The following is a 15,803-nucleotide window of genomic DNA, read 5'->3' as shown; positions in this document are numbered from 1 at the left end:
ACATCAAGAATGCGGAGAACGAGTGCAATATTTCACAACTAACAAACGAGGTGTTTGACGGTCGTAAATTCGACACGCGAATCTTAAAGAACACCGTGCAAATGTCGCGTGACAGGAAGACGCGCCAGAAAAAAGCGAGGTACAGATGCAAGTAAGCTTGTATTTCTTAGTCTGACAGTGACATGAACACACGCAAATCGAAAAAGAAAAACAGTGCAAACATATGGGAGCTAAAGGCGTGAGAATAAAGTTAGTTGCAAGAAAGCTCTGTGTGTTTTGGTTGAATGGGGGAAATAAAGAGGGGGGTGGTGGTGTAGGGAGGGAACCAAGGTGTGTAGATGAGCGGTTAGGAGGTTCCAGAAATGTGGAGCAGCATTGCGGAAATAGTTATAATTTTTTTCTCAAAGTTGTAATAAATGGAATGTTTAGTAGGAATAAGGAGGCACTTCTGCGGCTACGGGAAGGGTTTAGAGCAGGGGTAGGCAACCAAAATAACAAGAAGAGCCATTTCTTTCCAATTCGGTACAAAATTCAGTATTTCAAGAGCCGCAATGCATCTGAGTACATACTGTACATACGTACATATTGTCAAGAAGCAGCCCGTAAAGAGCCGCATGCGGCTCCGGAGCCGTAGGTTGCCGACCCCTGGTCTAGAGGAACAAAGTCGTCATTTCTGTAACCTAGAAAACGCCGAAATGTAACACGTAAAGTCCTCGACGAGTCACATTGAAGCGTGCACGAGTCGAGGACGCCGGGCCATGGGTGTTGCTGCAGGGTGAGTGAGCGGTCACGCTCGACTACACCCTCAGCCACGTGGACCTGTGTCGACTCACAGCCACGTGAACCTGTGTCGTCTCACAGCCGCGTGAACCTGTGTCGACTCACAGCCACGTGAACCTGTGTCGACTCACAGCCGCGTGAACCTGTGTCGACTCACAGCCACGTGAACCTGTGTCGTCTCACAGATGCGTGAACCTGTGTCGACTCACAGCCGCGTGAACCTGTGTCATCTCACAGCCGCGTGAACCTGTGTCGACTCACAGCCACGTGAACCTGTGTCGTCTCACAGCCGCGTGAACCTGTGTCGTCTCACAGCCACGTGAACCTGTGTCGTCTCACAGCCACGTGAACATGTGTCGACTCACAGCCACGTGAACCTGTGTCGACTCAGCCGCGTGAACCTGTGTCGACTCACAGCCACGTGAACCTGTGTCGACTCACAGCCGCGTGAACATGTGTCGACTCACAGCCACGTGAACCTGTGTCGACTCACAGCCGCGTGAACCTGTGTCGACTCACAGCCACGTGAACCTGTGTCGACTCACAGCCGCGTGAACCTGTGTCGACTCACAGCCGCGTGTGCCCTCTGATAACCCCGACCTGCCCCCCTGATCCACGTGTTCCCCATTCTGTCTCTCAGTGCGGAGCAAAGAATAGCTGCCGTGCATTGTCACCAGCTTGCACACAGCTACACAACTGTGTATTCTCACTAGCTTGCACACAGCTACACAACTGTGTATTCTCACTAGCTTGCACACAGCTACACAACTGTGTATTCTCACTAGCTTGCACACAGCTACACAACTGTGTATTCTCACTAGCTTGCACACAGCTACACAACTGTGTATTCTCACTAGCTTGCACACAGCTACACAACTGTGTATTCTCACTAGCTTGCACACAGCTACACAACTGTGTATTCTCACCAGCTTGCACACAGCTACACAACTGTGTATTCTCACTAGCTTGCACACAGCTACACAACTGTGTATTCTCACTAGCTTGCACACAGCTACACAACTGTGTATTCTCACTAGCTTGCACACAGCTACACAACTGTGTATTCTCACTAGCTTGCACACAGCTACACAACTGTGTATTCTCACTAGCTTGCACACAGCTACACAACTGTGTATTCTCACTAGCTTGCACACAGCTACACAACTGTGTATTCTCACCAGCTTGCACACAGCTACACAACTGTGTATTCTCACTAGCTTGCACACAGCTACACAACTGTGTATTCTCACTAGCTTGCACACAGCTACACAACTGTGTATTCTCACCAGCTTGCACACAGCTACACAACTGTGTATTCTCACTAGCTTGCACACAGCTACACAACTGTGTATTCTCACTAGCTTGCACACAGCTACACAACTGTGTATTCTCACTAGCTTGCACACAGCTACACAACTGTGTATTCTCACTAGCTTGCACACAGCTACACAACTGTGTATTCTCACTAGCTTGCACACAGCTACACAACTGTGTATTCTCACTAGCTTGCATTGGTCACTATTGGCCATTTCATTCCCCCGTGTAAAAATCCCACCTTGGGCTACCAACCTGTGATTTCATCTAAAAGAGTTTGCTGCCCACTACTCACACTTGTTTAAGTGCTTTGTATTTTTCAGGCTTTATTTGCCGTGCAAAATGTATATATGCTCACCTCCACTTACTGAAGTCATACATTTGTAGATATTGATTTAACTTTCACAAAACGATTGATACATATTGAACTCTGTAATATTTTAGTTTTCCCACTGTGCGCTTGCAACGTTTGTGCCAAGTTTTTACTTGCGAGGGATAGTCTTGGTGTCAAATAGGATCTCACTTGGTTTAAAGTATTTTTTATTTGCTATATATCTATATACATGATATATATATCATGTATATAGATATATAGCACCAGATATGTGTTTTATTTTTCCTATATCCTGCAAATATGCTGCGATGGAATTGGCTGTGCTTCGTTTCTCTTTTGAGAGACATCTCGCTCAGAGTGGGGGCACACATCACGGCGATGCGCATTATAAATCTTGATGCGTGCAAAGCCCGTGGTTTCGGCGGGACAGGCTGTTCCTGTTAAATAGTTCTAGGTTAATAAATGTGGGAACTCCCCAAGCTGACTGCGTTTGCATGCCGCTGCTTGGCATTGTAGTTCAGTCGTGTGATGAAGATGATGCCGTCCTTAGGATTTGATGCACAGGCATTTATTTGCCTCTGCACGTCTGCCCGTCGGGTGTGCCCACAGCTGCTGGATCTGTTTCTCGAGTGGGACTGGGCCGAGTTCCTGGCTGACTATGGCAAGCCGCACGCTCGCTACCTCCGCGTGGATGCTGGCACCGCGCTCACGCTGCTTGAGAGGTGGGGAGGGGGGCTCTCTGTTTCGTAAGCCGCACGCGCCCACCAACACCAGCCCCCCCACTCCTTGAACTTGAACATCAACTGTATCCTAAGTCTGTCACTGACACCCTAGTCATAACGATGCCATCAGTGTTGAGCCACAACCCATAACATACACCGGAACCTTTCAACCTTAGTAGTATATATATTTTTTTCTGTCGATCCACTTCTAGATGAAGGCCTCCCCACATCGTGTTTTGGAGGTTTTCGCTAGGTCATGTGTGTTGGAGAAGGGATAGTGGCCCAAAACGACTTCAGGTATCACTTACCTCTGATGTTAGCCATGGCCCGGAATCAAACCTAGGTTGCAGTGTTCATAGAGCGGTGTGTAAACGGAGCGGAGGGGACGTGGAGCGAGGGGACGCGGAGCGGAGGGGACACGGAGCGAGGGGACGCGGAGCGGAGGGGACGCGGAGCGGAGGGGACGCGGAGCGGAGGGGAGGGGACGCGGAGCGGAGGGGACGCGGAGGGGAGGGGACGCGGAGCGGAGGGGAGGGGACGCGGAGCGAGGGGACGCGGAGCGGAGGGGACGTGGAGCGGAGGGGAGGGGACGCGGAGCGGAGGGGACGCGGAGGGGAGGGGACGCGGAGCGGAGGGGACGCGGCTGAGAGAGACGGCCGCCTCCCGCTGCCATGTGTCTTGCGTAGGGCTCAGCGTGGGCGCCCGAGTCGAAGGACCGCGTCGAAGTTGCATTGCAGAACGGTGCCATGACGAGGAGAGGGGAGGCGGAACGCGAGAGACCCATTTGTCCCCGAGGTTTCTCGGCCGCGAAGCGAATTACGGCGCCTTAGCGACGGACTTGTGTGAGCGAGGGACGGGACGAAGCCGGTCGGGTTACACGCGCAACCATCGGAAATGTATATCTGGATCTTAAGTTACGCCGGTCAACTGAGGCTTTCGTGGGTCCCCGGTGCAGTAATGGGGAGATAAATGCGGTCAAGTGTAGTGTCAGCCACACCATTAATTAAGCATATGACCATAACCTTTATCATAAACACAGTGATGTTCATATTCCTAGTTGAAATACAATTCCCGTCCCCAAACTAGCCATCGTCAGCCATAGACATAGCCACAACATCGGCTTGGCTCTTACGTTACGTCGTTCAACTTGGGCTTATGCAGCCAGGTGTCGTGTTCGTCACACCACCCATGTGTAAACAATTCCAGCGTTACAGTCTTAAGGTGCTTGTTTTGTATGGCCATATTTGTTTCGTTTAGACCTCTAGTATATATATGTGTGTGTATCAGGGATGTCTTCCCTATTTTCTGATGAATCTGAAAAAACTGAAAATCCATCCAAGACATGACATTTCAGATGAATTGAATACATTTTTGTTGTGACGTCACACCCATGTGTATCCCACAAAAGTGGCATCACGTGACGCCGATTTGATGAAACTTGATGTCACTTTTGCTGCAATGATTTCCTTCCAAATTATTGTTTTATTGATGGAACTTTAAGTAAAATAAAATGCGTATTCAAAATAAATTAGTTAATGTTTAAAATGATTACAATTGTAACTATTAGTGCATCAGCAATGGCAGTTATAACAATAAACATCTTAAACCGTGGCTACGTAAAATAAAATTCGAAATTAAGTCTTAACATTTGAGAGTGAAATTTCTGAAAAAATGGAGCAGAAAACCATCTTGAATGGCCACGTGTACAAGGGTTGCAACAATATAAATTTTCACAATTCGATATCACATCTCACAATTTAATGATTACCGCAATATCACTTTCCCATAACTGTGTATTTTGCATTTGTATTGTTTTATTTTTGTGCCTTACCGTAAGAATAAATACAAAATGAGCCTGCCGTTAGTGTTCCAAACATGACAACTTTACAATCTGTAATGCTGATAATGCACATGCTGTCAGTTACATGTACTGGGAACTGATGACATGTAATTCCCATTCCGTAAATTACTCCGAAAAAACATTTAGCTAAATCACTGATTTAATAGATAAGTGATTTATTTGTAACTTTCATTTAGTTTGTTATTTCGTAGATATTTTTTCAGGAAATAGAATGTTTAGAAAAAGAAAACAAGCATCAATAATCAAGATATAACAATACTTTGAACGGGTGATATTCCGAAATATCGTACGATATATTGTACGACGTATCGAAGTATTGTACAATATTTTCAGAGTATCGCCATATTGCTGCAACTATCATGTGTATACGGTATATATGTGCGCATGTGTGTCTGTGTACATGTGGGGAGCGGTAGAGTGGTGGTCCGGCACACTGTGTTACAAACCTGGTGACCCAAGTTCAATTCCTGTTCACGGCCAACATCAGTGACGAACATCTGAACCAGTGCTGGGCATCCCCTAGGTCGGCTCTGCCTTAAATTAGTATCTCGTGCGGTGTGTAAACATCACCACTGGGGATACAAAGGCGACTGGGCATGGGGCTCACCACCCACCCCCTTGTGCGCTGTACCGGCCTTCATAGGTGCTCGCTAACAGCACTTGCCCCAACAGCCTGTTAAGGCTATACAGTTATCTTTGTCTTTGTGGCACGTATAAATAGGAGTTTTTTACAAAGTAGGGCCTTTGCCCAAAATATCACCTGTTTTACATATATTTCATTTTTATTTTAAGGCAGTGATACTGACGCCTGTGTTGGGTTGTTGTCAATTGTTTGTGTTCACCACTGCCACCGTAGCGTCACCAAGTAGTGTGTCTTTGGTGGGTGCAGGATGAGGCATGGCCGTCCCAGGCAGGCCGGAGTGAGCCAGGTGCGCGGTGCAGAGCGAGATGAGGCGGCCCTCTACCACAGCATCCTGCAGCAGCTCCGGGCCGTCGCTGCAGGTCTCAGGACCACAGGTCTCATGGCCACAGGTCTCACGGCCACAGGTCTCACGACCACAGGTCTCACGCCATATTGGTGATGCACCTCGACGATTGTTTATCTAATTTCCTGCAAACCGAGTTTTATTTTGTCCACGTACCGAAGCAGTCTGAATTGGTATTTGAACATGGCCCTCACCTCCCTCGTGCTAAATTTCCACCTAACATCAGTACGCAGTGTGTGAGCGATGGGCGTCGATGAATCGTCGCGTACGTGGGTGAGAACGCATTGCGTGTTTCGATTCAAGCGAGATGCAACCCCAAAGTAACAAATCGTTCTTGTAGACGGACGGCGCGTTTCTGAAGCTTGTTAATGAGGCCACGACCAAAGTCACGGGCACTCACTCATGTCGCTGCTTCGATGAGAAGAGGAGTAACGTCGCTGCAATGCAACGACACGCTCGGCCACTCCTCGTGCGTGCTACACGGAGCCGAGTTACACGCCTGCAACAACTGTTTGTGCTTTGTGTTGCTTTTGCTAATGCTGTCTGTTGCACAAGAGATGAAACTGAATCGTCGACTTAACCCGACACCGCTCGCAGTTTCGTTCGGAGCCTGTGACCCGAGTGGTTCATGTAACCCCCCCCCTCGTTCCCCACGTGGTGCGCGTGGCCCCCCGTGTCCCACGTGGTGCGTGTGGCCCCCCGTGTCCCACGTGGTGCCTGTGGCCCCCCGTGTCCCACGTGGTGCCTGTGGCCCCCTGTTTCCCCAGGGCGCGTGGGGGAGGCTCTCTCGCGACGCCCTGCAGGGTTCCCTTCGCCAGCCGCCCGACCGGCCCCTGGCCTCGCTGTGAAGTAGCCGATGGGCACGGTGGGGGAGCGTCACCTCGGTAAGACCGCCATTCCACCAACCACTGCACGCCACAGCAATAACAATAATTATGCAATTGTGAGGATTTACGGCTCGTTGTCAATCCACTGTTGGATGAAGGCCTCGGCCTGTGGGGTGTGCAGGACCAGTTCTGATGTTGCCGTCACTGACGTTCGCCCTGGCTGAGAGTTGAACTCGCGTCTCGCCGGGTTAGTAGCGCCGTGCGCTAATTGCTACGCCACCTCTGATGCCCTTGTATCCACAGTGTATGGAGTTAAACGAAAGCAAAAGTCGGAGTGTGCGTGCTCATTATCATTGAGCAGTGCTCATCTTTATCATTGGTCCCGAGCCAGAGGTAGACATTATACATCTTTAAGGAGGGATTAGTCTCTCCTTGGACAATCACGATTGGCTAAGGGAGTTTATCTTGAAAAAAATGTCATTACCTTAAAAAACCCATCAAAGTCTCACACGAATATAAACTAATGCACGGTTGGAGTGGTGGGGCAATGATTCAGTGGTGAGTAATATCTCGACCACGCATAGCCATCCCCTTGTTTACCAAACTTGAATGACCAGTGCGGTGAAATATGGTGAAACAAAACATCGCGGCCGACACGGCGTTGATCGGTCCTCACCCCGCAGTGGATTGATGCGTTGGCTGTACGTGCCCACGGCTGTGTGTCGAGGTGAACAGGCGAGGCTTGATTTGCTCACCACTGCCCCTGTCTCTGTGTGTGTGTGTGCTGCAGCGACCTATGGTGCATGTACAGCTGCGCTGGCTTCTGTGACTGCAGTGCGAAATGAAGCTCCGGGAAAATACGACGAGTTTCGTGGCCGGCCCAGCCCACGCTACGTCACCAAATCTTCTCACGATCCCTTCTCTCACGACTTGAATCACGTTTTGTCTCAATCAACTCCTATACCGAGTGGACAGAAAATATAAAATCCCCACCTAATCCCTGGCCTCGCCAGTTTTCTACTAATGCCTCGTGTTGAAACTGAAATCCCTGAACCATTGTTGTAATGTGCCAATGTGTTGCGACGCTCGATGTATACGTATCTCCACGACTACTGCCCATGATTGACCTGTCGCAGTCTCTTCCCTCTGTGGTTGCATGTTGAGTTCTGCTGCAATTCCAACTGCTGTTGTTGGCTTGAGGACATGCGGCCTCCAATGATCCATTGTCTTAAGAGGATCCCACCAACCGGGCCCCAATATTAGTCGACCACTTCACTCTGGGCCTAAATTGTCGTTCACTTCCTTCCGTATCTCCATCGTCATCGCAGCCGAGCCTGTCGCCAGACGTTGCGATGCAGAGGTAGGCAAGGAGATGAAAGTATGGTTGGTCACTTTGGTAACAGATAGAGGGATTAACGACGAGAAGTTCACAGCTAGGAAAGACGTGAAAATAATGAACCGAGATTGGAGCGATCTAATCATCAATTGTATTAATGTGTGACTGCTGTTTCATTACTATCAGCGATGTATCGGAGAGTCTGTTTAAAAAACAAAGGTAATGGGTTACTATGTTTGTCTATGTTATTTGAATTGTAATGGAAATAAATCAAATGTGATGTGTTTAACTTTTTAAGGACATAATTTTTAGTAAAAAGGTGCAGTTGCGGCATGAATGTCATGTTTGGTTAAAGCTGCACGGCGCGATAGTCGTTCTTTTGAGGCGGTAACAAACGGTAACTTCTGGTTTGAGCAACAAGGCGGCAAGACGTGATATTGCATTCTTCCGGTTTTGTTTTAGATTGTCTCGACCATCTGAAGGGGAGGCAAAATGTTGGCCGGCTGAAATAACAGCGCCTTGTGTGTGTTTAACTAGATTGGACGTAATGTCGTGTATGTGTGTGTTTAACTAGATTGGACGTAATGTGTTGAAACATATTAATTGGAAAGCGTGAAGCATTTCGACGAGAGGTTTTTGGGAGTTTGTGTTTTTATTGCTGCAACGTTTTAACATTTCGTTGGCCGAATGATGATTGTGCGATGAATGTCGCGCGTTATTTGTGTCTGTGAATGATTTTCTGGACATTCCGTTTTTTAAAAGTGATGGTGCTGAGTGGGGTAGCCGAAAGAGTGCATTCCGTCTCGCTTCAACTCCGAATACAGTGGTGGCCCGTGAAACTAAAATAAATCTCACTCGCCTGGACATCCATCCTATTCATGTGGTTAATAGTCCCCTGCATTGTCCATTGCCTTGGTTGTCTTATGGGATCTGTATGAACAATGCGTCGTCGTGTGATAAGAACAATGGTTTTGCCATTTTTCAACTCCGTTTAGTTTTCCTTTTTGCAACAATGAATGAGGCAGCATTCCACGGTTGAGATCTTTCTTTTCTGCGTAAACATTCAGTAAATGTAAACTTGTATTTTTATCCTGCAACTGGTGCTGCTTTTATGATGTCCACAGATGTTTGCATCTGGCCTGGGAGCTTTCCCTTTAAGTGCTGTGAAGGGCGGTGGTTACTTCTTGAATTGTGCCATCTGGAGCCTCCTAATTTGAACAATAGATATTGTCTGGGGCGTTGTATATGATTTGTATTGCTTTGGAGATCTGCATACAATGCCTCCACGAGTTTTCTATCATACATTGTGTTCCAGCTTGCTGTCTGAGAGGTACTCTCTGCAATTTCCTTTTGGCAGCATATGTGTATTTGAGTTTAACACGCTTTTAGTTATTTTACCAATTAATCAGTTTTCACCAGCATAAGGATAACATTGGAATACCATGGAAAGTGCATTAGGCACATGATGATTGGACAAACTTAAATGCTAAGCCACAGGGCTGCACATACTTATTTAAAAATATGATTATGACATTAATTAATACTATATTAAATATACCTGTATTTTTTAAACGTTCATTTAATTTATCTGTGATGATGCCACTTGTGATTTGATGTGTACAAACGTGGAAACATGACCACAAAAACAGCGGGGTCTCTTGTGGGTCTTTTGTGAGTTTCTTGTGTGTGTCTTGTGGGTCTCTTATGTGTGTCTTGTACGTGTCTTGTGAGTGTCTTGTGTATGTCTTGTGTGTGTCTTGTGGGTCTCTTGTTCATCGTTGATGGTGTTCTCAGCACCTTCTTAATTCCGACACCAGCAGTTCCTGCGTGTACGGGCCACCTGCAGCCTGCCCAGGGCAGACTCTGCACACGCGCGCGCTGCGTCGTGGATTCCCTTGGGCAGAGGATTGCCTTCGCTTGGAGAGCCGTGCGGGCGCCCTCTGTTGGAGTGTGTCTGTGTCAAGCAGCCGCAGTCGTAGGCAAGGTCCTTCCTCGGTGAGGGCCATTGAGTGTGGCCTTTTGAAGTGTAAACTGCGGCAGAACGTGAATGTCGCGCTTGTAAGCAGGGTTTGTAATTGGTAGCATTCGTTATTACTCATACATGCATCCTATCCACTGCCAAGCTTTACTCTTACATGCATCCTATCCACTGCCAAGCTAGAGCTTGTAGAGGACACGAGGAAGAGACATAAATAATCATGTGCCGATTCGTATAATCGCTTACATTGTAATAGGCTATAGCAGAAATTAACATTTTACAATCTTAACTAAACTCCGTATAGTTAGGCATTCATTTAATGTAACAAAAAAGTACGACTCTTATAAATCCACTGATGTTACCACTGGCTGGGATGCCAACTCAGATCGCCGGGTATCAAAACAACTCCTCCCATAGCACACTGACTGCGCTACGACCCTGGCGATCTGAGTTCGATACTCAACCCACAGCTAACGACAGTGGCGATATCTGACACGGGCTATCCGCCCCCTCTCCCTTACTGACCATGGTGCTGAAATGAGGTCAAACAACCCCGTGGCTGACACGCAATAGGGGTATGCCTTCATCCAGCAGTGGAACTACACAGAGCTGAGAAGGTCACGTGATGTTGTCTCTCTCTCTCTAACTCACACCTCCGCTAAGGAGCGCGACACTCACCACTGCACCGGTCTCTCACAACTTGCCTTTGCCCTCTTCACGCGATGACTGACGCCTCATCCACCGCCTGCGATGCAGCGTGCGTCTGCAGGGCCCGCCTCGCTCTGGCACGGGCAAAGTTGACGCCGCCCGCAAGGTCCCTGGCACGGCACTTGGACTCCGTGTAACGTCTGTGGGTTACTCGCAACATCGTAGAGCTCCCGCGTGACGTCGGCGGATAAGCACTAGCTCAAGGAGAGGACGACATTTCAGTGATGACACGGATCGACCGCGGATCAACTCCACCCCTCCCCGTACAAAACCAACCACGCCGTGCCGTTCAGTGGCCTATCCCCCCCCCCACGCCCCCACCCCTCTCCATTGGTGGCGCATGCGCAGTTGTGGCGACAGTCGGACAAACAAATCGCATCCGTAATGATGGCTCGTGTTCTTGTTGTTAGATCCCATGAATAGAAATGTGTCGTTAAACCCGCCACCACCCGACACAGCAAATTAGTAAGGTTTGTCACGTAAACAGAACGTGCCAATTCGTTACTAGTTCAGCACACATACACACGGACACGAAGCAACGCAGAGAGACACACGCATGCGTGTTCCGCTTTAACGCGAGTAGGAGCCTCCTATAACGCGGGCGTTATTCGCGTTTCCCGACGCCTGCGTGCTAGCATCGGGACTTTAAATAATCGCCCCGCTAAACATGGGCCACATATTTTGTAGAGAGGGTTGAGATGCGTTTGTGTTATTATGCTCTGTGGCTTCAACGGTTGAACGGTTGTTCTCCTGACCAGGAGGTCGATGATTGACCTCAGGTGAGGGTTTGGTTGACCTTCGTTGTAGCGTTCCACGTTAGAACAAAGATGGGGCCGTGAGGAGGCACTGCGATCTGCAACGGGAACTTCAACATCGAAACGGCGTGGACCGCGAATTCGTGAGATTCAAGCAACATGCCCAAAACAGCTGATCAGCGAGGCCACCACCACACTGCCCGGCTTCCACAACACGCAGCTCATCACCGAGCCCACCACCACGAAACCCGGCAGCTTCCACGGTACACAGCTCATCAGCGAGCCCACCACCACATTGACCGGCTTCCACGACACACATCTCATCAGCGAGCCCACCACCACACTGCCCGGCTTCCACAACACACAGCTCATCAGCGAGCCCACCACCACACTGCCCGGCTTCCACGACACGCAACTCATCAGCGAGCCCACCACCACCACACTGCCCGGCTTCCACGACACACAGCTCATCAGCGAGCCCACCACCACCACCACCACGAAACCCGGCTTCCACGATGCACAGCTGATCAGCGAGCCCACCACGACCACACTGCCCGGCTTCCACAACATACAGGTCATCAGCGAGCCCACCACGACCACACTGCCCGGCTTCCACAACATACAGCTCGTCAGCGAGCCCACCACCACACTGCCCGGCTTTCATCTTCCATGGAAGAAATGGGCAACGCGTAACCAGATCCGCACACACCAGGGAAGATGCGGACAACCTTCTGCACAGGTGGAGCATCAACGACTCTCTCCTGTGTGCGACCGTGGTTGTGAACGCAGTGGACCATACATCAATTTCACATGCCCCAAATATACATTTGAAGGCGGTGCATCTGCAAACGAATCAATACATGTGACCTTTAAATCTGAAATGCATTTCATTTCCAGAAATAACATTCTTCGAATAGTAAGCAGCACTAACATTGAGCTTTCTCTCACAATTCTCTATGGCGAGGTCATGGACAATCAATCAAGCACCACAAAGATGATGAATTAGAGCCCAGAGGGCTGCCGCCAAGGATTGTGACAGGTGATAGTCTCAGCCCAGTCACTCATCACTGCAAAACAAATCCATGATAGAGGTTTTGTTTGGGTTCGATCGCCACCCGCCACCACCCGACACAGGCAATGAGTCTGTCACGTCAACAAAACATGCCGACAAACCTTAGGTGACAAACATTTCTAATTGGCTGTGTCGGGTGGTGGTGGGTTTAACGACACATTTATATTTTCCGTGATCAAACCCACAAAAAAAACTCGCGAAAGTCTACTTACGTGTTAAACTGCAAAACAAATGTAATTGTTTTCACTTTTTATTCAACTTTTTCTAGAATTGGGGGATAAAAGAAGAACAAAAATGAACGCACAAGCCTCTAATAAAGTACAAAGAGTGCCTTGGAGTGCATCGCAAGATTTATGAAATTGACTTCAGAAGTACTTCTGCGGTGCCAGCTCCCAGGGCTGTTGCCTTGAGGTGAAGCCTGAATTCCAGAACAAGTTTTTGTCCTCGTGACTATCACGATACAATTGCCATACCACGTGTGTGTATATATATATGTGTGTATGTATGTATAATATATATTTCGGGAGAGCGGTGGGGGCAGTCTGCAGCGCGTTGCTCCATGAACGAACCCGACGACCTTCACAGGAATCCCGGGCATCCCGGGCACACGTTTTTTTTTACATCGTTGGCGAGCGATATCCAGCGGATTGTACTGCCACGTGCAGCTTTAGAGGCACGTTAGCCCCGGTGACAACCGGCTGAGGATATCCGATACAAGTAAGTGGCATATCGACATGCGCGGCAACGTACGATGGATGCGTTGAGAGTCAACCCGTTTCGTGAATACGATCCATTCGCATCCACAGACAGAGATAACTTGAGGCTACATATTCGCCCCTTGTTTGTTTAAAAAAAAACATCAATCGCAGAATAGGTGCAACGATGTTATTCATGGTAGCGAAATTGGTAACCAAAACGAAATGACGCTTTGAAGGATGGGATGGAGCAGTCGCGATGGGGCTCCAGCACTGTGCTAGGAGACCCAGAAGCCAGAGTTCGATCCCCAGCTGTGGCTAACATCACTGGCAAGTTATATCTCAATGAGTTCTGGGCACTCCTTCACAACCCGAACTGACCAGAGTGGTGAAGTATGGTCAAACAACCTTCACGGCCAAAGCGGCATGGGTAAGCGTATCGACCTGCAGTGGATTGACAATGCGCTAAACAAAACATTCCATTCTTCAAAATGTACCGCTATTCATTTGCGTTTATGTTTGTAAGTGCATTTTTGCTTAACCAGGTGAGAAGTCTAAAGACAAGTCTAGTGTGATTAGCAAGCGTGACCTGGGGCATTCGTCTGCCAGTGTTGAGCGACGGCTGATGTGTAGAATCCCAATTGAGTAATTCGCGGTTAATGTGGCACGCGACGCACGGCACACAGCGGCCTCCTCCTCTCGAGAATGACGCCCAGGGGGGTCTTTAACGTCAAAATGTAGACGGCGTTTTCATTGTTATTATGATTGTTATCAAACCCGCAATAATAATAATCGGGGCGGACGCTGGGCTCGAACCGCACAATCGGCGAACGCACTTTCCCTGGGCTGTCACTCCACCCCCCCCACACACACACACGACACGGAGCATTTACAGATACACGCCGCGCACATTCACGAGCCGTATTCGCCTTGTGCGTCGTTTAGTCTTGCCACGGTTTGGCACCACGAGCGAGTATCCATTAGGGAGAAAGAGGCGCTGCCATATGAATGTGGAATCTCAGTCGCCCCCAAAAAAATAAAGAGGTGAGCCCAGCCCCGCGCTCGTTAGAGCAAGAAGGTCGCTCTGGCTCGACTCTGAGATTGACGCCCAGGATCCCTCGCACAGCTGGACAGAGAGACGGGCGCAGCAACCAGAGGTTGCTGTTTAGGTCACAAGTTGAGATGTGAAATTTGTCAGAAGATGGCAGTAGAGCAAAGAATTATTGAATCTGTCTGTGTGGAGCTTTGAGTGTCACCTCCTATCCGTGGGTTCCTCCGGGAATTTCGGTACCTTTCTATAGACACCCCTTCCTTTGAAATGAATCGGTCACACGTGGTATACAGGGACGTCTTGAGACTGTGCTTTAGGCTCTCCAGAACGAGGTAAATAAACAAGCAAAGGTGGAGCCCTGCACTTACCACTCAAGCCTCTGCTGGCAGAAGGGCCGCGATCAGCGTGGTTGGCTACATAGAGTACCAAAGAAGTTCAGCATACACACATACACTACATACATACACTACATAATACACTACACACGAACACTACATACACACACTACATACACATACTACATACACACACTACACACACTACATACATACACTACATACACACACTACATACGCACACTACATATACACACTATACACACTACATACACACACTACATACACACGCTACATACACATACTACACACACACACTACACACACACACTACACACACACTACATACACACACACTACATACACACACACTACACACACACTAAATACACACACTCCACACACACACTACACACACACACACTACATACACACACTACACACACACACTACACACACTACACACACACTACACATACACTACATACACACACTACACACACACACTACATACACACACTACACACACACACTACACACACTACACACACACTACACATACACTACATACACACACTACACACACACTACACACACACACTACACACACACACTACATACACACACTACACACACTACACACACACTACACATACACTACATACACACACTACACACACACTACATACACACACTACACACACACACTACATACACACACTACACACACACACTACACACACTACACACACACTACACATACACTACATACACACACTACACACACACTACATACACACACTACACACACACCACACACACTACACACACTACACACACACACTACATATACACACTACACACACACACTACACACACACCACACACACTACACACACTACACACACACACTACATACACACACACTACATATACACACTACACACACACACACTACATATACACACTACACACACACATTACACACACACATTACACACACACTACATACACACACTACACACACACCACACACACTACACACACTA

The 15,803-nt window shown here is 48.4% G+C and overlaps 1 protein-coding gene across 7 annotated transcripts in view; it reads left to right on the top strand.

Annotated features, from left to right (window-relative positions):
- LOC144935214 (exocyst complex component 6B-like) overlaps positions 1-9,804 on the top strand; it is an 85,828-nt gene extending 76,024 nt beyond the window's left edge. For 3 of the 7 annotated variants that reach the window (XM_078861731.1, XM_078861729.1, XM_078861728.1), the window contains exons 22-25: positions 3,038-3,150; positions 5,901-6,073; positions 6,765-6,881; positions 7,615-9,804. In XM_078861731.1, the coding sequence (XP_078717857.1) occupies positions 3,038-3,150; positions 5,901-6,073; positions 6,765-6,850 (372 nt within the window). In that variant the 3' untranslated portion in view covers positions 6,851-6,881; positions 7,615-9,804. The remainder of the gene's footprint in view (positions 1-3,037; positions 3,151-5,900; positions 6,074-6,764; positions 6,882-7,614) is intronic. The other 4 variants (XM_078861734.1, XM_078861733.1, XM_078861732.1 and 1 more) reach the window with 4 other exon arrangements.
- Positions 9,805-15,803: the final 5,999 nt, after the last annotated feature.

Source organism: Lampetra fluviatilis, chromosome 12, assembly GCF_964198595.1.
Source record: "Lampetra fluviatilis chromosome 12, kcLamFluv1.1, whole genome shotgun sequence".
NCBI classification, from domain to species: Eukaryota; Metazoa; Chordata; class Hyperoartia; order Petromyzontiformes; family Petromyzontidae; genus Lampetra; species Lampetra fluviatilis.
This window is presented reverse-complemented; position numbering and strand designations above follow the sequence as displayed.